This window comes from Aulonocara sp. 'chitande type north' Nkhata Bay, linkage group LG17 (genome assembly GCF_057382095.1).
Source record: "Aulonocara sp. 'chitande type north' Nkhata Bay isolate Kocher_YH1m ecotype deep benthic linkage group LG17, A_spYH_male_GT1.1, whole genome shotgun sequence".
Classification (NCBI taxonomy): domain Eukaryota; kingdom Metazoa; phylum Chordata; class Actinopteri; order Cichliformes; family Cichlidae; genus Aulonocara; species Aulonocara sp. 'chitande type north' Nkhata Bay.
Genome location: NC_141360.1, coordinates 28,433,695 through 28,455,782, shown reverse-complemented (window position 1 = coordinate 28,455,782; position 22,088 = coordinate 28,433,695). Strand labels below are relative to the sequence as shown.

The 22,088-nt window shown below is 42.1% G+C and overlaps 1 protein-coding gene across 3 annotated transcripts in view; it reads right to left on the bottom strand.

Annotated features, from left to right (window-relative positions):
- Window positions 1-22,088, bottom strand: part of anks1b (ankyrin repeat and sterile alpha motif domain containing 1B) — a 275,289-nt gene that overhangs the window by 161,681 nt on the left and 91,520 nt on the right. For all 3 annotated transcript variants that reach the window (XM_086269113.1, XM_086269110.1, XM_086269111.1), the window contains exons 4-5: window positions 7,919-8,071; window positions 3,603-3,746 (exon numbers count right to left, since the gene is read on the bottom strand). In XM_086269113.1, coding sequence (XP_086125239.1) covers window positions 3,603-3,746; window positions 7,919-8,071 — 297 coding nt within the window. The remainder of the gene's footprint in view (window positions 1-3,602; window positions 3,747-7,918; window positions 8,072-22,088) is intronic.

Genomic DNA, 22,088 nt, shown 5'->3' with positions numbered 1-22,088 from the left:
TGCACAATTTGCTTTCCATTCTTGGAATGCCATCTGTGAGTCACCCACAGCATCCACTCTGCACCGTCAACATTATAGTACAGTTCTGACAGTGCGGCCTTGCAGAAAATACAGAGAGAAAGAACGAGCGAGGCAAGAGGAGGGGAAATGGAGAAGAGCGGAAAGCAGGTGGGGAAAAGAGGACAACTCGACACTCGCTGTGTTTCTCACCTAAGTGGCATTAAAAAAGCCTTTGCTCTTCAGGGAAGCCATTAAGTCTGCTTGTTTACCTGATGTTATTGCAACTGAACATCAAATGCAAACAGCCACATGGGGCTTTTACAAAAGCAAAAACTGTATATTAAAGGGAGTAAGGTCCGAAAAGTGTAGCCAATGCTGTGGAATCATTATTGCTATATCCATCTTTTACGTGCAGTCTATGAGTAAAACCAGGAGAGTCCAATTACCGTGCAACACGGAGATTAAATGAAAACCCAATTTAACAGAAATGCCTACCATTACAGTCGAGCAGTGTTTGACCCGTTCCAGGTCAGGTGACATGTGTAGGCTCACTCTAATTGACTATCAAGTTTAACCAACCAAAGAGCCAATTTTACTCGCCAAGTGTGCAACAGCTACTCTCATCCAACGTATGATAATGATAGCTAATAGAGCAAAAGAGAACTCGATGCCTCTATGCATTATTTTCAGCAACAGACACGAGCGGAGCAAAAGTCAAGGGTAAACTAAGGAGACGATTTGAGATATCAGACTTGCAGCGCTCTTGATCAGTAGGTAGAGAGGAAAAGTAAGAAAAGGGGAGAGCGGAGGATTTGCAGACGTGTGAAGAGAGATGAGGCAAATCAAAGGCGTGTAGTGTTCATCTGCTCTAGACACATGGAGCCTCAGGCCAAATCCCTGCAGAGAAACACAGCCCTGCTCTTCAGATCTGAGCAGGCATGCACACATTCGGGCATAAACAGACACCGCAGCGTGTAACAAGGACAGAAGGCAGAGAAGATAGGTGCAGTGCCACTGAGTCATGCATATCCTCACTGTGAGAGCCTCACAGTGATTCTCATATCCAAGAGGTCAAACTGTTTTCATCCTTCCAGATATGGAATCCACACAGACACACATCCACGTCCGTGCCCATCAAATTCTTCTTTGCTACACATTCTAATGGACGCTGTCACAGTACGGCAAAAAAGCTCATATTTGTCTTGTAGTCGCAGACCCTCCTCCATCCACATGCTATTTATACTGTATATAAACTGTACTTTACACAGCCAAAAAAAAAGGGGGAGAACGTAGCATCTGTTACGCCATATGTCTCAGCAGTGAATGATAATAGAGTCAAATCAGATTTTGGCACCAGCAGAAGTTAACTTCTAGAGTCTCTCAGATCCACATAGCAACAGCTACACGTTTTAGATCCATAAAAGCTTCTGGGGCACTGAAGGAAATTTCCTATAAAGGCTTTGAAGGATTGTTTTGTCGCATATGTGTACAAACTCTGATCGATCCCTGTTTCTATAGCTTCTAAGCAGAAATGTCCCTTGATTAAGAATCAGCAGCTTTTAGGGGGCTTTAGATTCTGACTGAGCTCTGAAACTCCTGGAGCTGCTTTTCAGCTTCGATTCTTCAATCCAACAAAACCAACTCCAGTAAAGAAGCGTGAAACAACAACGTCCAACACTGTAAAACAGAATTTTGAGCCTTTTTAAATAAAAACTTTCAGTTTTATCGTTGCAATTATTTAGTAAATCAGCATTTCTTTTTCATGTATAGATGTATTATTGAAATTGTGCATTTCTTTCTTATTTTAAGACACCTCAGGGATTAAATGTGTAGTTACTGATACTGACAGAAAAGTGGCATTTCACTAGTACAGCCTACGTAAAATCAAAGTGGGCTCTATATGCCATTTAATGTAAAATGAATTTCACATAGCTGTTTAGACCTCTGTCTTGTTTAAAAGCTCGTACCTGGACATTGTTTGCAGTGAAGTAATATTTCTGGTGAAAATGTTCAATTAAAAAAAAGTTAATTTGTTTAATAAAATATAGAAATACAAAATATGGACTTAAAAGTGGCTAATCCCAGTAAATTATATCCATACAGTGTCTGACGTTTATCTCCGATCAGGTGATATTGGCAGCAGAATAAGCATCAGTACTCCTCCTCAGGCATCCAAAGACCTCCATGCCATTTAAGATACAGCGCATGCAGTAAGTTCTGGGTCTACCCTGGGGTCTCTTAACAGCTGGCCACACCTGGAAAGACTCCAAAAGGTACTCAAGAGGCCTCCTGAGCTGCTGCCCGAACCACCTCAGCTGGCTCCTTTCCATACAAAAGAGCAACTCCTGGTTAGTGTAATCTCTGCCAAAAATCTCATAAGCCTTGTTCTAAACTACAAATTGTAAAAGGGAAATGAACTTTAGCTGCAAAGTATGCGTAATCTCATTCTTTTAGTCATCCATAAGCTTGGAACATAGAACAAGTCGTAAATCCTAAGCCTTGTCTTCAGTCCACATTCTCTCGTCAAAAAACAATCCAATTAATGCTGACTTTGCAGGACTTCAGAACAAATACAACTGTTTACCAGCTGTTTTAATGAATAATGAATTTAACCTGGTTCTAAACTACACAACTTCTGTCACAATGGCTTGCACATTAGACACCAAAACCCCCAAGCCAGCATATAATGAGTGATGACCTTATAACAAGCTGTGAGATGTGAAAAGTATCTATAGTTGGTCAGCAGGTAGCTGCAGCAGTTAGCACTGTTGCCACATGAGAACAGCTGACAGCTGGGACAGGCTCTTGGATAAGTAGTTAAGATGCATGGATCTATAGTTGGACAATGAATGAACAAACAATCACAAGCGGTTTTATATTTTGAAATAATAGCGCCATTATTGGTACACATTGATGATCTGTCCAGATAAAAAACGAATAAGCCCACTAAGCCAATGTGATGTTCTTCTGTGCCGGGTCAAAATAAAGCTTGTGGTGTGAGCAATCCAGTAATAAGTCCAAAGAGAACCGTTAACACAGTAAAGGGCTATATTTCTACATTTAAGACAAGTGATCAAAGTCAAACAGTTCAGCTTTTCTCCAGAGAAAGACAACAGTGCTCAAGAAATCAGCAAAGCGTGGCTGCATTTTGACAAGACTTCACAAAAGCAAATGGTCCAGAAAGGGTCGGGACTAAGTTGTATTTGAATCGTCCAGACAATTCAGAATACACAAAAAGACAAAATATAAAGGTGAGAAGAGCGGAGAGGTCCAAACATCGCATCAGAAACCGAGCAGTAATGAAGCTCCACATATTGTAACCGACACCGCGTTTCCCTTTCCTCTAATGAAAATATAAAGAGGTGTGTAAAAGGAGGGCCCTCTCTGGAACACCCTGTCCTCTTTCTTCTTATTTCTTTCTCTCTTACAGTCTGTTCTCCCAATTAATTATACATCCTTCCCCACCACCAAACCATAGGACCCATGTAACACATAAATATACATACAGTATATGCTCTCTGATCAGATGAAGGAAGCACATAGATTCAAAAGAAGAATTCGGGAGATTAAGTTTAAAAAGGAATGTGGTGGTGCCTTCTTACCACGCAGTTTACGTCCATGCCGGCCTCAAGCAGAGTCTGGATGGTGCTGTGGTGTCCGTTGCGGGCAGCCAGGTGAAGCGGAGTGTGTAGCCGAGTGTGACTGGTCATGAGATTGGGGTGGGCACTCACCAACATGCGCACCACCTGCCCACAAAAAACACAGCCACACGTTAATGACAAAAACAGCAAACATATAAAAACTAGGCCACTTGTCACCTTCTTACACCTGCTAAAAGCTAAATTGCACCAAACACGAATTTCAAAGCGAAGGTCAAAGGAAGGCCTTGCTTCATTTTGTAGCCATGTTAGCAGGATTAAAATCCAGAGCAGCCACCTTGGACCTTTTATTAATAAATAAAGCAATTATATTATTTGTCATCCAGAATTAGCGCACATCAGGCTTGTGTGGTTGGGTGTGGTCATTTAAAACAAGGCTTTGCATATCACAGCACATACAGGTCTTTTCTCTGTAAACCCTACAGATGATTGAGTGGGAAAATCGCAGTAGATCACTAGTTTGTGAAATATTAATAGACCCAGTCTGCAGAAACACTCATGCCCCATCCAATCATGCACCTTGGTTTCACATCATCCACTCGTCATTGGATCATCAACTGGAGAGGATGCTTGACGATGAGTTAGTGATGCTGTCCAGAACAAGCCTATGACTTAAAGTGTGATAATACTTTCCAAAAGGTTGATTCTGTTCATCTGGACGTAGCGTTTTGTGGGAGAAACGTTTTGTCACTCATCCAAGTGACTTCTTCAGTCTCAGCTGACTGTAGGTTTCCCCAACCTTATAAACAGTACAATTGCATAATGACTGAAACCAGCCCACTGAAGGAACAATGGGCTGGGAGGTCAGTTCCTTAATCTTAATTATGCAAATTCTCATGACCATTGATCAACAACCACTGACCAAAACCCACTGATCAAAGACCACTGATCAATGGTCATGAGTACCATTCACAGAGAGTTGAGGAATGGCTGCAATCACAGCATTGTAAGATGGTGAAAGATGTACCCTTAGGCCCCCTCCTCGATTCAGAGATGGTCTTTCCCTTTTCACGTAAATGGCCTCCTTGACTCTGCTCTCAAACCAGCGTTCCTCCCTGTCCAGGTTGTGTACATCCTCATGCTTGAAAGAGTGTCCACTGGCCTGTAGGTGTAAATAGACTGCAGAGTCCTGGCCTGACGAGGTGGCTCTTCTGCGTTGTGCGATCCGCTTCGCCAGAGGTTGTTTGGTTTCCCCGATGTATACATCTTATCAATCCTCCTGGCACTTAACAGCGTACACCAGGGGTAGGCAACTCCAGGCCTCGAGTGCCGGTGTCCTGGAGGTTTTAGATGTGTCCATGATCCATCACAGCTGATTTAAAGGGCTAAATGACTCCTCAGCATTTCTTGAAGTTCTCCAGAGGCCTGGTAATGAACTAATCATTTGATTCAGGTGTGTTGACCTAGGCTGGGATCTAAAACCTGCAGGACACCGGCACTCGAGGCCTGGGAGTTGCCTACCCCTGGCGTACACTATGTTACTCTGTTTGTGTCGGGGGACCCGATCCTTGAGGTGGACCAGTTTTTGGCGCAGCGTGTTTTGGGGTTTAAAAGCCACAGAGACCCGGTGTTTAGAAAAAATGCGTCTCAACTGCTCCGATACTCCTGACACATATGGGATCACTACAGGTTTTCGCTTGGGCAGCGGTTGTCCTTCTCTCCTGGATCGGCTGGAGCTTTCTTTAGGTGTCTTTCCAGCTTTGACAAAAGTCCAGCTGGGATAACCACATTTACTCAGGGCCTTCTTGATGTGCTGTTCTTCTGCCTCCCTGGCCGCTGTGTCAGTGGGGATGGTGTTCGCTCTGTATTGTAGCGTCCTGATGACACCCAGTTTGTGCTCCAGTGGATGATGAGAGTCAAACCTTAAATACTGATCCATATGCGTAGGTTTACGGTACACGTCAGCTTTTAGTGGTTGTTGATCAATGGTCATGAGAATTTGCATAATTAAGATTAAGGAACGGACCTCCCAGCCCATTGTTCCTTCAGTGGGCTGGTTTCAGTCATTATGCAAATGTACTGTTTATAAGATTGGGGAAACCTGCAGTCAGCTGAGACAGAAGAAATCACTTGGATGAGTGACGAAACGTTTCTCCCACAAAACGCTACGTCCAGATGAACAGAATCAACTTTTTGGAGATTTACTTTCGTGGATGATTGAGAATGCATCAAGATGTAATAATACTTGTACTTTGGATTGCTTTACAAGTTTCTTCCTTAAAACAAGGCACAAATTTAAAATGTCCTATTAGTTGTTTAAACCTGCTACCAGCAGCTGTCATTTTACAGGACAAAATCAACAGTCCAGAAATGAGAAGTCTGCTTTAGTATCACCAAACTTTCTGTAAAATTTCTTTGCAAAATTCAAAATCATAAATTCAAGCTTGCAGTTCCTGATCTGCTTGACTAAGTGGGACGCTAAGTAAACACTGAAGATGGATTATCAGCAGGTATTTTTACCTTTTTCAACCAATCGTGAAAGAAAATATCCTTTAAAACTCCTGTCAAAAACGCCAATATATCTGTGGTAAGAGGCTTCTGTGCTTTTAACTGATAGTGAATGACGTTTGTTTAATAACTCAGCTCGCCAACAGGCGGTTCTCTCGAAAGCTTCCTCCCTTTAATGTGCATCTTTGCGAGCGCGTGTGCGTGCACGTGTCGTAAACTTTTGCCCTGTGTTAGTTACATCTCCATGCAGCAGGAGCTTCCACCACAGGGATTTCCCTTCATTATTATGCAGAGAAAGGAGAGGAGAGAGAACTACCGTGTTGCCTTTATAAATTATTCATTCACTCAGACAAACCTGTATGGCTTGACTGCAATTACTCACCACCTTAGCAGAAAAAATTTGTGATTGCATTTGAACATCAGCAGGCACACGCCTCTGTGTGGGATTGCGCTCGCATGTGCACGCTTTTTGTCACATTTTTGTTACACTTCTTTGTGTCTGCCTTTCTGTGGAGTAAAGGCAGTATTTGAGGGTTTTTTCCCCCAACACATATTTATCAGTTAAATTGAATTAGCAGTAGAGGTATGGAAGGTCTGATTCCTTTGCCCTGTTAATTCTTCACCTGCTGCTTCACTTTACCGGCCAGTGAGGAGCTTGGACAGGATACACAGTGCACGAACAGGTTAAAATACGGTAAATCATCCACATACCAGCCTCCTAACCAGTAATCAACAAAAACATGACCTAGACTGAGAAACCAGTGTGTATCTTTGGGGGAGAGGATGCTCTTCAAAAATCTTTACAAGAACAAATACCTGCATTTAACCGCGCTTTCTTTTAATTACGATCTCTGCTGCCTTTTGAGCAAAGTACTCTGTAAATAAAACGCAGCTAATTTATTCTTCACCCCAAATTGCAGAGGATTTCTGCCTCCTGTCAGCTACATTAAAAGCTCAGCTAATTATATTTTTTTACCCATTTTGTCACTTTGAATTTTTTTTATTTTATTAATGTCGTTGGAGTTTCAATTCAATTTTAATTGCAAATTAAACTGATTAGGGAGCAGATGTTTGTATCACATTCTTATGCATGGAGTGCCACCTATGTCCTCTATATCGAGCGGCTTTTATGGAAATTAAAGCTTCTCCAATGTAGAAAAGGTCAAAACCTAAACAGGTTGAGGTATGTTTTTATATCTGTTTTGACTTCAAGGCGTTGCATGCTCATTATTCAGGAGAAGATGCATCCGTTAAGTAAATATTAAAGTGCTGGGAAATCAAGGTGATGACGTTTTAACCATTTATGTCTATATTTTATAGACGCACCTATATACACACATATATGTGTATACACACACATATATGTGTATACACACACACATATATACATATATACAATTATTGCCTTCAGAACTGCAGTAACTCTTCAACGTAGAGATTCAACACGGTGAAGGAAACATTCCTTACCTCTGACATCAACAAGACATTTTAACCCAGAACTGCTGTTCACTAGATATTTTCTCCTTTCCTACTCTGGAGGGGGGTTGTGTTGGAAAATCCCAGCCGATCAGCAGTTTCTGAAATACTCAGGCCAGCCCATCAGGCACCAACAACCATGTCACATTCAAAGACTTTAAAATCATTTCTGATGTTCAGTTTGAACTTCAGCAGGTCGTCTTGCTACGTGGCTAAATGCACTGAGTTGACTTATTGGCTCAAACTAAAACTAAAAGATTCAAAGCAGTGCTTCCCTTCTCGTTTTTCTTAGCGTCAAGTAATGATGTTTTCATTGATCAGATATTCTCACAGACCTGCAGTCGGCCGTACAGTGCTGCCAAGTCTAGAGGACTCTCCTGTCGGCTGTTTCTCATGGTGGGGTCAGTCAGCTCCTGCAGCAGTACTGAAACCACCTCAGAGTGTCCATACTGGGCTGCACAGTGGAGTGCAGTTTCCTTCTCGTGGTTCTGTGGAAGAACACGAAAAAAATGGATATTGAAAAGAGTGAAGTTGAGGGAAGGTGGGGGGTAGTGAACTTAGGAATTATTGGAATAATAAAGTGTCAGAGACACAAAGTGAAGTGAGCCACAGAAACATGGCGAGATCCAGGGAAGTGATGAGAAAGGTGATGAAATTTTGAGAGAGATAAGGTTAGGAAAATGGAATGTAAGTTTGATTGCAATATAAGATATAAGAAGGTGGTGATTTATAAGTAGGGCACATGTGGGTGAAATGATTGAGATATAAGGGAAGAGAGGAAGGAGGAGCAGTTAGCTTTATTTATTGCCCCAGTGATATGGGGCATACATACAGTGATATGGGGAAGCTACATTTCACTGCAGAGATTTCTGCTACACATATGAAACACATATCTCAAGTACTATATCATTCTGCATGTACAAATTCTAAAAGGCTATCGGGATTGAGAGACCTGCTAGGAGAAATCTATGGTGTCCTGTCTGTGTAACAGAAGCAACGGTAACTCACTGTGCCTTTCAATGATTAAACGCATTATACGCTGTTATGTACTTGGATGTTTTTAGCTTTATATCACCTCACTGCCAATTAATCAAGCTCCACTGTTAATACACATTTTAAAAATCCTTAATGCATCACATTTCTCACCTCAAAACATTTACTTCTGTAAAATAATTTCTCAAAATGTTCCCTCAGTTAATTACACTTTGCCTCATCATGTATTTTGGCTATCAAATGTGATCTGATTAAAGTAGATGCAAATATGAAGGTAAGTGTTTTAAAAAGCATCTGGATTTGATTTGGATATGAAATAACTAAAATGGGGCCTCAGTTCATGTGCGCCGTTAGGATACATTCATTAGCACATTTGTTTGTCAGACGGCGTGCTCAGTTTTGCTGGGTGGTGGGGGTTCTTAGATAACACTGTGCAAGCTTTTTGTTTGTTTGTTCTGGATTCCTGAACATTCCTGTCAAGAGAGAGAAAGGCAATGTTTGCTCCGATTGACTGGGTAGGAAACAACCGGCAAGGGCCCGCCACAAGCCAGCAGCCTCGGGATGAGCAGTTACGAGAAATAATATATAAAAAGCATCAATGTCTCTTTTTCTGGTAAATTTATTATCGCACTGGAAAATGCATCTGACAGTAGCTGACATTTTGTTTTGGTATATAAGTCTGCTGCACCTGATTTTGTTTGACAAGATTAAATATGTGAGGTAAAGGTGGGTGAACAGCAACTTACTGTTAGTTCAACATTTGTACCACTTTCCAGTAGCAGATCACTGTTTACAGTTTAAGACAAGATAAGATAAGATAACATTTATTAGTCCCACACGTGGGAAATTTGTTTTGTCACAGCAGGAAGTGGACAGTGCAAAGGTTATGAGGCAAAAATTAGAATACAATAAGAATAAATACAGTACACAACTGTACAGAATAGAATAAAATAAAATACTATATACAGTAGAATAAAATAAAATAAATATACAATAAGATAAAAATAGAATACAAATACAAATACTATATACAACTGAGTAAAAATACAACGATGACAGAAAGGATTATTGCACTTAGTATTATTGCATATGTATGGATGTGTGTGCTTGATCAGTTAAAGTCTTTATTATGGAGTCTGACAGCAGCGGGGAGGAAAGACCTGCGAAATCTCTCCGTCCCACACCGTGGGTGCCGCAGTCTCCCACTGAAGGAGCTGCTCAGTGCTGTCACAGTCTGCTGCATGGGGTGGGAGATGTTGTCCATCAGGGATGACAGCTTAGCCGCCGTTCTCCTGTCACTCATCACCTCCACTGGGTCCAGAGGGCATCCTAGAACAGAGCTGGCCCTTCGGATCACCCTGTTCAGTCTCTTCCTGTCCCCAGCAGAGATGCTGCCGCCCCAGCAGACCACGCCATAAAAGATAGCAGAAGCCACAACAGAGTCATAGAATTTCTTCAGGAGTCAGAGAAGATCCTGTAACTTACTGCAGATTGTGGGAAATTGTCAAGTTTAATCATCTCTGTTATGAAAACAATGGTTTGCATTGAAAAAAAAAGTATTTCTATTCGCATATGCTGCGAAATCAGAATCAGGAAAAATAGTATCGGCAAATCACACACACAAAACAATGATAATTTGCTTTTATCTCAGTACAGCATACAAATGTATATATGTTTTGTCTACTTTTGCTTATCTTGACACTTTTGAATGTAACTGAATTAAAAATAAAAAAAATAAAAAATTATGTATATATATACATATACATATACACACACACACGTATATGTATACGTATATACACACACATATATATATATACGTATATGTATACGTATATACACACACACATATATATATATATATATATATATATATATATATATATATATATATATATATATATATATATATACACATATATACACATATACACATACACATATACATATATATACATATATATACATATATATACACATATATATACATATATATATATATATATATACATATATACATATATACATATATATATATACACATATATATATAAACATATATATATAAAACACCCAGCACGCCCCTGCGGGCGGTTTATCCTTCAAGCTCGGGTCCTCTACCAGAGGCCTGGGAGCTTGAGGGTCCTGCGCAGTATCTTAGCTGTTCCCAGGACTGCGCTCTTCTGGACAGAGATCTCCGATGTTATTCCCGGGATCTGCTGGAGCCACTCGCCTAGCTTGGGAGTCACCGCACCTAGTGCTCCGATTACCACGGGGACCACCCTTACCTTCACCCTCCACATCCTCTCGAGCTCTTGTCTGAGCCCTTGGTATTTCTCCAGCTTCTCGTGTTCCTTCTTCCTGATATTGCTGTCATTCGGAACCGCTACATCGATCACTACGGCCGTCTTCTTCTGTTTGTCTACCACCACTATGTCCGGTTGGTTAGCCACCACCATTTTGTCCGTCTGTATCTGGAAGTCCCACAGGATCTTAGCTCGGTCATTCTCCACCACCCTTGGGGGCATCTCCCATTTTGACCTCGGGACTTCCAGGTTATACTCGGCACAGATGTTCCTGTACACTATGCCGGCCACTTGGTTATGGCGTTCCATGTATGCCTTGCCTGCTAGCATCTTGCACCCTGCTGTTATGTGCTGGATTGTCTCTGGGGCATCTTTACACAGCCTGCACCTGGGGTCTTGCCTGGTGTGATAGACCCCAGCCTCTATGGATCTTGTACTCAGAGCTTGTTCTTGTGCTGCCATGATTAGTGCCTCTGTGCTGTCTTTCAGTCCAGCTTTGTCCAGCCACTGGTAGGATTTCTGGATATCAGCCACCTCCTCTATCTGCCGGTGGTACATACCGTGCAGGGGCCTGTCCTTCCATGATGGTTCCTCGTCTCCCTCCTCTTTCTTGGGTTTCTGCTGCCTGAGGTATTCACTGAGCACTCGGTCAGTTGGGGCCATCTTCCCAATGTATTCTTGGATGTTCGTTGTCTCATCCTGGACCGTGGTGCTGACACTCACCAGTCCCCGGCCCCCTTCCTTCCGCTTAGCGTACAGCCTCAGGGTGCTGGACTTGGGGTGAAACCCTCCATGCATGGTAAGGAGCTTTCTTGTCTTTATGTCAGTGGCTTCTATCTCCTCCTTTGGCCAGCCTATTACCCCAGCAGGGTACCTGATCACGGGCAGGGCGTACGTGTTGATGGCCCGGATCTTGTTCTTTCCATTCAACTGACTCCTCAGGACTTGCCTGACCCTCTGCAGGTACTTGGTGGTTGCAGCCTTTCTAGCGGCCTCTTCATGGTTCCCATTTGCCTGCGGGATCCCCAGGTACTTGTAACTGTCCTCTATGTCTGCAATGTTGCCTTCTGGTAGTTCAATCCCCTCAGTTCTGACTACCTTCCCTCTCTTTGATACCATCCGACTACACTTCTCCAGTCCGAACGACATTCCAATGTCATTGCTGTATAGCCTGGTAGTGTGGATCAGTGAATCGATGTCTCGTTCACTCTTGGCATACAGCTTGATGTCATCCATGTACAGGAGGTGGCTGACAACTGCTCCGTTCTGTAGTCGGTATCCGTAGCCAGTCTTGTTAATGATCTCACTGAGGGGGTTCAGGCCTATGCAGAACAGCAGTGGGGACAGAGCATCTCCTTGGTAGATCCCGCACTTGATGGTGACTTGTGCTATGGGCTTGGAGTTGGCCTCTAGTGTTGTACGCCACATCCCCATTGAGTTCCTGATGAAGGCTCTTAGGGTCCCATTGATCTTGTACAATTCTAGGCATTCCAGTATCCAGCTGTGGGGCATTGAGTCATAGGCCTTCTTGTAATCAATCCAGGCAGTGCACAGGTTGGTCAGTCTGGTCTTGCAGTCTCGGCTGATTGTTCTGTCTACCAGTAGCTGGTGTTTTGCGCCTCTGGTATTCTTGCCAATTCCTTTCTGTGTCCCGCTCATGTATTGACCCATGTGCCTGTTCATCTTAGCCGATATGATGCCTGACAGGAGCTTCCATGTAGTACTGAAGCAGGTTATTGGTGGGTAGTTGGAGGGGACCGGTCCCTTCTTGGGGTCCTTGGGGATCAGGACCGTCCGACCTTCGGTTAGCCATTCCGGGTGTCTCTCGTTAACTAGCAGCTGGTTCATTTGTGCTGCCAGACGCTCGTGGAGTGCAGTCAGCTTCTTCAGCCAGTAGGCGTGAACCATGTCGGGCCCTGGTGCTGTCCAACTCTTCATACTGGAGACCCTTTCTTGGATATCTGCCACTGTGATGGTTACTGGACCCTGTTCAGGGAGGTCGCTGTGGTCTGCCCTCAGATCCTCTAGCCACTGAGCATTGCCGTTATGGGTTGCATCCTTCTCCCATATGCTCTTCCAGTATTGCTCCGTCTCCAGCCTTGGTGGTGCTGTTCTCTTATTGTTCCCTTGCCACTGAGAGTACACCTTTGCTGGTTCTGTGGAGAACAGCTGGTTTATTCTCCTGCCTTCTATCTCTCTGGTGTACCTCCTCAAGCGGCTGGCCAAGGCTGTGAGTCTTTGCTTGGCAGTTTCCAAGGCCTCAGGTATGGACAGCTTGCTGTATTTCTTAGGCACCTTATTTGTCGCACCTTGCTGCAACTCCGTTAGTTGGCTAACCTCCCTCCGTGCTACTTTGATCTTGCCCTCTAGCCTCCTTCTCCATGGAGGGTACTGCCCCTTGTCGCTGTTCAACTTGTAGCCAAGCATCTCACTGATCACTGTTGTGGGTGGTGGTGACACACAACCAACATGCTCAATGGGTGACATGTCCGGTGAGTATGCTGGCCATGCAAGAACTGGGACATTCTCAGCTGCCATCTGCCCTGAACAATGTGAACCATGATTCATCCGTGAAGCGCACACCTCTCCAACGTGCCAGACGCCATCGGATGTGAGCATTTGCCCACACAAGTCTGTTACGGCGACGAGCTGGAGTCAGGTCAAGACCCCGATGAGGACGACGGGCATGCAGTTGAGCGTCCCTGAGACGGTTTCTGACAGTTTGTGCAGAAATTGTTTGGTTGTGCAAACCAATTGTTCCAGCAGCTGTCTGGGTGGCTGGTCTCAGACGATCTTCGAGGTGAACCTGCTGGATGTGGAGGTCCTGGGCTGGTGTGGTTACACGAGGTCTGCGGTTGTGAGGCCAGTTGGATGTGCTGCCATATTCTCTGAAACGCCTGTGGAGACGGCTTATGGTTGAGAAATGAACATTCAATGCACGGGCGACAGATCTGGTTGACATTCCTGCTGTCAGCATGCCAATTGCACGCTCCCTCATTGCTTGTGGCATCTGTGGCATTTTGCTGTGAGACAAAACTGCACATTCCAGGGTGGCCTTTTGTTGTGGGCAGTCTGAGGTACACCTGTGCACTACTCATGATGTCAGATCAGCATCCTGATGTGGCACACCTGTGAGGTGGGATGGATTATCTCAATATAGCAGATGTGCCCACTACCACACATTTGGACTGATTTGTGACCACTGTTTGGGAGGGATGGTTATATTGTGTATCTGGAATGAATTTTAGGTCTCTACGTCCATCCCATGGGGAATGGGAGCAGTAACAAAGGTGTTGCGTTTATATTTTTGTTGAGTGTGTGTATATGTGTATATATATATATGTGTATGTATATATATATATATATATATATATATATATATATATATATATATATATATATATATATATGTGTATATATATATATATATATATTTTTTTTTTTTTTTTTTTTTTTTTTTAAATAAATAAATAAAGTGACATTACTATACTGTAAAACATTAGTATCATCAGTATGTCCTGTTGCCTGTTTACACGTTATTCAGATACCTGATTAAGTCTGGCTATTGTGTTATTTTTAGCTCAGGCTTGGGTATCAACGATTTGTGTTTTTGAAACTAAACCATAAAATATGGGTGCCATAAAACCAAAAAATAGAAAAAAAAAATAGAAAAGCAACTAAACATATGTAAAGTTCATCACTACAGGTGAGTCCTCACATGCAAACAGGCGTATATTCAAAATTTCAAGAGCTTCTATCTAGGAACTATGAAAGAAATCATATTGATTTATGATCCATTTGGAAAGGTGGAAGAAAATGAGGCCAGCTGTAAGTCCTCCAGACACATAGGGATGCAGGTTAATTTACACTAGACAATGTCCTTTTCAACACTTCAACCATGGGATCACGGGAGTTTCTCATGTGTTCTGTTCTGGGAGAATGCGGCCGTTTCCTTGCTGGCTAGGGGCCCCTGTCAGACCCTGAACCGTTGGTAGTTGGGAGCCCCTTAGGGATCCCTGGGTAAAAATAGGACTCATTTACTTAACAATGACTAATCTGGCTCCCGTATATTTCAGATATATGAATTGTGCATGCAAAGTGATCTGCATTTAGGTTTCTGTTTATAATATCAGACATAGAGTGTAGCTCCAACATGCTTTACTGCAGTAAGCACAATTAATAAAAAGCAAGTGAACTTTACTTCTTAAATAACTGCAAACACATTTACCTCAAAGCCCTTAAAAATAATGACTCGAACTTCCGTTTTAACGGAAAATCAAATCAATGAGACAGAAATGTCACTGGCTGCTGATTGGACAGAGAAAGGCAAACAAAACGTGAGAGAATGTTGTAACATGAAAAAGCAATCAAGCGTGATTATCAAGATGTTCTTTAAAAAACAGCTTTTTATCACCAGTTGAAAACAACACACTCCAAACATGAAATAATAATAACTGTTGTGTGAATCGTTTTTGTAATTGATATTTCCCTGTCTTCTTACGTTGTTTCATTAAATGTTTTCATCATCCAATTCACCTCTAATATTTCCATGATGAAAGTCCAAAACACAACGGCCACACTCCACTGCTCAGATCTCATCTCCTGGCTTTTTCTAACTCACTTGCTCCCCAGAGCCAGAGTCACCCCCGCTCTCGCCTCCCTCTCATGGCTTTCTATACTTTCATTTATGCCTCTGAGAAGTGTATGAGAGCGAGATGAAGAGATACTGTATCTGCGAATAACAGAGGGTAAGAAAACCCTGTGAAGACACACACGCACACGCTGTAGCAGCAAAAGAACACCACTGTGTGATTTAGAGCTTTCCCTTCTCCTTAGCCAATCAGATCCATACATTTTCCCCTGTGGACTTCACACCCCTCCATTCATGGCCGAGTGGAACCTTCCAGAGCAGGTCTGATTGCAGATCCACTGTACTGTAAGAACAATAATCACACACTCAGGCGCTCTGTAATTCGCATTCATTACAATATACTGGTATAATTGGTGCCAGAGTTGTATTTAATAAACTCCATTTGCTTGGTTATTGTGTGAATATTCAACTTGGAGTGACTCAGTCTCCCTGATGGATAATTTGAGTTTCAGCTTATCTAATCAACTGCATATCCTGACTTCATAAACTTCTACCAAGTCCCAAATAACCAAAAACGCAGCACAATCATTTGGTCCCGATATTATTAAGTGTCCAATTACAAAGCAACGTCTGGAGACAGAGCCATTCTTTCATTAAAGATAAAAAAAAAATGACTTTGTAAACGGTAAAGGTGAGAGAGTGGTGGCACTCTCCTTCATAGCATACTTTATTATTGGAACATCTCAGTGTCCAATACTGGAATATCAACTTCCGCAAATGGCGAGTGCAGAAAGAACCACCATGTGTTAGAATTTAAAAGGTGGATTGTGTAAACTTTATACTCACCAGCCACTTTGTTAGTGCTCATTGACACAAATATCTAATTAGCCAATCACACAGGAGTGAATGTATTTAGCCATGACAGCCTTCTCTAGAGTTTATATAGGCTGGTCTGAAAAACAGAAAGTATACTGGGCCCGCTTACTTAAATATTGCTGTTGACCACGTCCAACCATATTGTACCCATCTACCCAAAAAAAAGCACTTTGCTGAATCTATGCCATTAAGAATTAAGGCCATTCTGAAGATAAATGGGGTTCCAATCCAGTACTATCCAAGTGGACCTAATAAAGTGTCTGGTTAGTATACATACACACCAAACAGGGTAGCAAGTTATGGTTTTAGCAACAGTGATAAGGATGATATCTTCATATTCAACACAAAACAAGCATCAGAAAGTCATGAAGAAGCAGCATCACACACTGATGACATGGATGTGATAACCACTGGGATAAAGATTGCAGACGTTGCTGCTGCCACCTGTGGCCTATTCCGTCTCTGCAGCCTTAAATGGACAATGAAGCTTTGTCATTCCAAACCGCCGTGCCTCACGCACGCTGCTTAAGATAGGAAAAATGCAATTTCCTGACAGAAAGAAGAGTGACTAAAACACGAGCAGAGACTCAGAGTGACAAGACAAGAGCAATAGAGCCCGAGATGTGGCGAGAGAGCAGCAGGCGGAGAAAAAAAGATCCTGCCTCTGTGTTCTCGAAGTGGCCATATATTCCTATTACGCTGCTCTGACAGCTTTACGATACCATCTAGCACTCAAGTGCATTGTTGCTGATTGGGCTCTGAGCAACAGCCGTCTACTAATGCCGCATCAACAGGCATGGCAGAACATTATTGACATGCCCATACAAATGATTGTGTCACAGCCTTTCTTTCAGCAGCATATGCAGCTGATATTAATGCTCACACAGTAATGAAGCCCTGGCTTGATAAAGCTCACTCTACCATGACAGCTATATGGTTTTATTACTCTTTAAAGAAGGATTTATTCTCATATATATTGATTATATGTGGCGCATCTTCTGCATTCTTTAAGTGAAGGACACAAAGAATCAACTTTTGCTCACAGAATGATACCTACACACATACACGCACACACTTCCCATGGTGCACTCTATCAGTGCTCTCGCAGTTCATCTCCCTGGGACCAAACAGCTACATCCATGCAAATAAGCAAGCCTTATCAGCGAGGCCAGGTCTGAAATGAAACCACAGCGGAGGAAGAGCAGAGGTATTTGTTTGAACATGCACTGTGTTAATGCTGATGGACTGATATGCAGGATGAGCTCCGTCTATGTTACAGCATCGCATAATCCAAGCAGCTCAGCTCGCCGCCCAGGGAGAGCGGGGTAAATGAGGAATGAAAAAAGACGAGGCATACAAGGTGAATGTCTCTGCTACTCCCTCTTATGTTCTGTTATTAGAACTTGTGCGTTGCCTGTTCAGGGAGAGTGTTGTCTTTTGATGTCACCTAAACGCAGGTCTCGGGTGTGTGTTTTGAAAAATAAAGAAAAACAGCTTTTAGATTATATTTACGAGCTGTTCAAACCAATAACTTTTAAGATATGAGATATTTAAGGTTAAGATATGATTTTTTTCAGGCTGATGGTCATTCAATGTCTTCCAACCAAATGCTTCCAGCCTGACCATCACGAACGATACATTTCTTGATAGGAAAACGTTAAAATCTCAGATCTCTGCAGTTATTAGTTGCTCATAAAAAAATATTTTTGTGTTGAAGTCAGGGCCATTTTCAAGGCTTTACTCTGCAGTGTTTTCTGTGGAGCCAGTTTCAAACAGCTAGATAAAAAGAGAACTACTTAAGCTACTGTATGTCATTCAAATGTTTCAGGCCAAATATTTGCTACAATGACTTCAGGAATATGGCGTTTCAAAAGTGTAGCTGAAGTTCAGCATAAAATTCTGAGAGTTTGAATTTGCTTGAAAGTGTGATAGTATGGCCAGAGAACATTTTTCAGAGGTAGGTTAAAATTTCCAACACTGGTTCCATTACATGATGTTGGCATTTACCATTTGAATGGTAAAAACGATAATAAAGCTTTAAAATGGGGGAAAAGTATTTTCATGCAAGTTCGTTCCAAAAAAATTTACATTGTCTAAGAACTTCAATTTGACTTTTCTAGAAAGATTTGGTGTCTAGCAGCAACATATTCGAAATGTGGTGGTGTAGGGAAACAAAGAAAGAGAAAGACGTGCAATTTTTAAGTTAAAGTGAAATACATCTTCAATCTTTGCAGTTCTCGGTGCATTACTAAAATCTCTGTGTGAGCTCTTTTCAGTTCTGGGTGATTGGTTTTGGTCAGTGATGACAATTTGTGTACTGAACACCAATTCAAAACCAATGGTCCCCCCCCCGAAAAAGCTACACTCAGCGCCATGACTGAGTGAGGTCGGGGTATTAGGATGCTGGATGCTGGCAGGCATGTCTAAGCTATTGGAGCAGCCTTGCTAGTTAATGAGAGCACCGTCTCTGATCTGATTGTTCTTGGTGAAAATCTGACCGTACAGAGGTACAGTGATGAGGTGTCAAAACCTATACCCGGCTGTTTCAACAGGACAATTGCACAGGCCTTTCCAGATCATAAGCATATCCACTTCCTTGGCCAGCATTTAGTCCACATATGTCTCCTTTTGAACAATCCTATGAACATTGAAATCAAATGAGTCAAATTGCTGAGAGAATCTGTTTACAGAGCAAATTAATAACTGGGTCACAAAATAAAATAACAATATATTGCTATAGTGATATATTACACCCCTACTCAACAGCTGTAACAATTCGTTTTAGAGAAAAATGTGGATAAAATCTGTTATCCAGACAGAAGAACATATTGTAGGAGCTGAGAGGTAGACTGAAGGACAATAAGAGAGAGATAATAGGTGGTTTCTGTTTCTTTAACTCCTTTTTGTGCACTAAATAGGTCAAACTGGGTACAGAAACTAATTTCTAAAAAATGAGCCATAATAACTGTGAACATAATAACTTAATAACACATGTGAGGACAAGTGGAGTGATTGCAAAAGATAGCAGAGAAGATGAGACCAGATCAGAAACAACAAAGATGAGAAGCGAGACAGAATAGACTGCAGTATACACATTTCGTAGCCGACTGACTGATCACAGACACTTTGGCAAGAAACACACTCGTTCGCACAACCCTTTGGGGTTTTCCACAGGATTCACAGCAACATCAGCTGCAGACACTGATTTAATTCCAAAATAAAAGCACTCAACTGAACACATTTTGAGGTAAATGGTGCCAGGAGTGTTTCTTGCAACACACTGTTTTATAACCATTATTAATTACTCTCTTAATATTACTTGGGGAAAAACTGACTTGTGGTTTTCCATTAAAATACTGAAAAATGCACATCACGATTACTGAGAGCCCACGCTGCAATAAAGAAGTAAAAGCCCAAAGATATTGAATCTGCAATGAAAGGCAACTGTCATGATGTGAGCTGCAGCAACTCCTCACATCTGAGAAGCTGAGAGCATCTTGACTGATTGAGTAAAAGACAAACTTTCCCACAGTCAAAGTTGCAATTAAAATACACTTCATTTAATATATTTGAAACTCAAACCCCCAAAAAAACATGATGTATGGCTTTATCAAAGTGGACTTCTCAACACCAGGGGCAGTATGCTTGATCTTTAATGCTTACACATGGGCGTCCTTGAGCTAGACACCGAACGCCCTTCTGCTCCAGGGTGGCCGGTCTGCGGTTGCCATTGTAAACTCTGACCTCCCTGAAGCATTCCCCAGCTAAACGTCTTAATTGACGACCTCAAAGAAATCCTAGAAATCTGTTTTGCAATGTTTTTTTTATAACACCTCAATTAACACCCTCGCACACAATCTGCTCTGGGCTTGCTTTAATCGCTCAGGGCTAAAGCTTGTTTTGATTCATGGAGAAATGAATCTGTTTACTTTTGCTGAACTTTAATTAGGAATCCCACTGCGGGCAGGGAGTCAGGCTTTTAAAAACATATGATATACAGTAACATATCGTTTTTTAAGAGATTACTCATGAGAAAGCGACCTGTGGCTCAGTGTGTGTCTTGGCAGCAGTGGGCATCTCAGTGGCCGAGGACTTTCCCAGGGCGGTTTGTCGCAGCAATAGTAGCATGTGTTCTCAAGTTGATCACCAAGACACATATGGTTTCATTTTCTTGTGTGGAAGCAGCATGTGTGCATGACCGGACATCGAGTTACCAAGACCGAATAGACACAAACACAGAAGCACTCTCATGGAAACACACAGCAGGAAAATGGCCTCGTGACCTGTAACATTTGCCTCAGTTCACACAGTCTTTAAGCGTTCAGAAGTTCTTGCTGGTGAGAGGCCTGCCTCTCTTGTGATCTTGCTCAGTGTCTCCTCTGGGAGGACAAAGAGAGCAGGAAAAGAAGAACGATGAGGGGGGGGGGGGGGGGGAATGGAGAGGAGACGGGATAGAATAACCCTACATCCTCCTGTTGTTGCAGAAGAACACATTCCTACAGCGACACATAGTTGACATACTCAGTCACCCACACGCATACAGTACACAGTGTACGCACAGGATAACCCTAAACTGATGAGTCCAAAGGTCCCACACAGAGAAAGTAGCCAAGACGGTTCTGTGCTGGTTCCCACGCACACAAACCACATCTGTCCTCCATCAGTGGGCAAATCTGCAGGACACAACTACTGTAAGGATACACACCTAGCAAAATTTACATGCTAGCTTTTATCTGTGCAGGTACGTTGGAGTAAAAATGTCAGAATTGGTCAGTAACTGTTCAAATTTCCTTCATGTTTCATCAACAATACAGCAATACTACAACAGTTTGAAAATAAAATGTTGTTAAACCCAGTCGCATCGTATTTTTATATTTACAACCTTCAAAACAGACTGAAGCCAAAACCTCAGGCATCTTTTTTCTGCTCTTGGTTCTGTATGATGTAAGAGAGGGAATATCGCTATGGTCATCCTGGGTGCACAGCTCCAGCTGTGAGCACAGACACAGGCGTAGGCAGTCAATCAGAAGAAAGGTGGCTTATAGGCAAAGGAAAGGAGCTACTGTAAAAATGCTTGTTTCAGGCTGGGGCTGCTGGGCTGTCAAGGTCCAATATGTGATAGAATTATAGAACTTTCTACAAAAATATGCAACATTACTGTTTTTAAAAATGTGGTGGTATCTGTTTTCTTACCAGTTCATGCAGAGTGCACCAATTCATAGGCCATGAGTCTATACTGGCTTTGTTCACTGCCATCATTCTTTACAGCATTTTTCAAATGGCTGTAGCTGAAGCTTGCAGCCTTTAGATCTGGTTTTTAAATGCAGTTTAGTGTTAATCACAACCCTGTTAAATAAATGAAAAGTGAAAATGAAATGAAAGCTGTACCACATGTAAAACCCACTGAAATGACCTTTCAATTTCAGAGCTTTACAGCAGATTATCTTTTATAGATATGCAATTATGAAAATCTCTTTTAGGCCTATAAAACTTAAATACAGTCATTAGATATTTAAAATTGTTAAAATAATTATCAGCAGTTAATTTAAAGCTTGTAATTTACGTACAGATCAGTGTTTTTGCATGATTCCTTGGATCATTTTTTTTACCTGCAATAATGTTATTTCCACAACACATACCTGCTTTTGCTCCGTGTGTGGTCCCAACACACTAGTTATGATAACTAGATTCATCACACACAGGATGATCATGCTTTACACTGCATGTGGCTGATTTTCC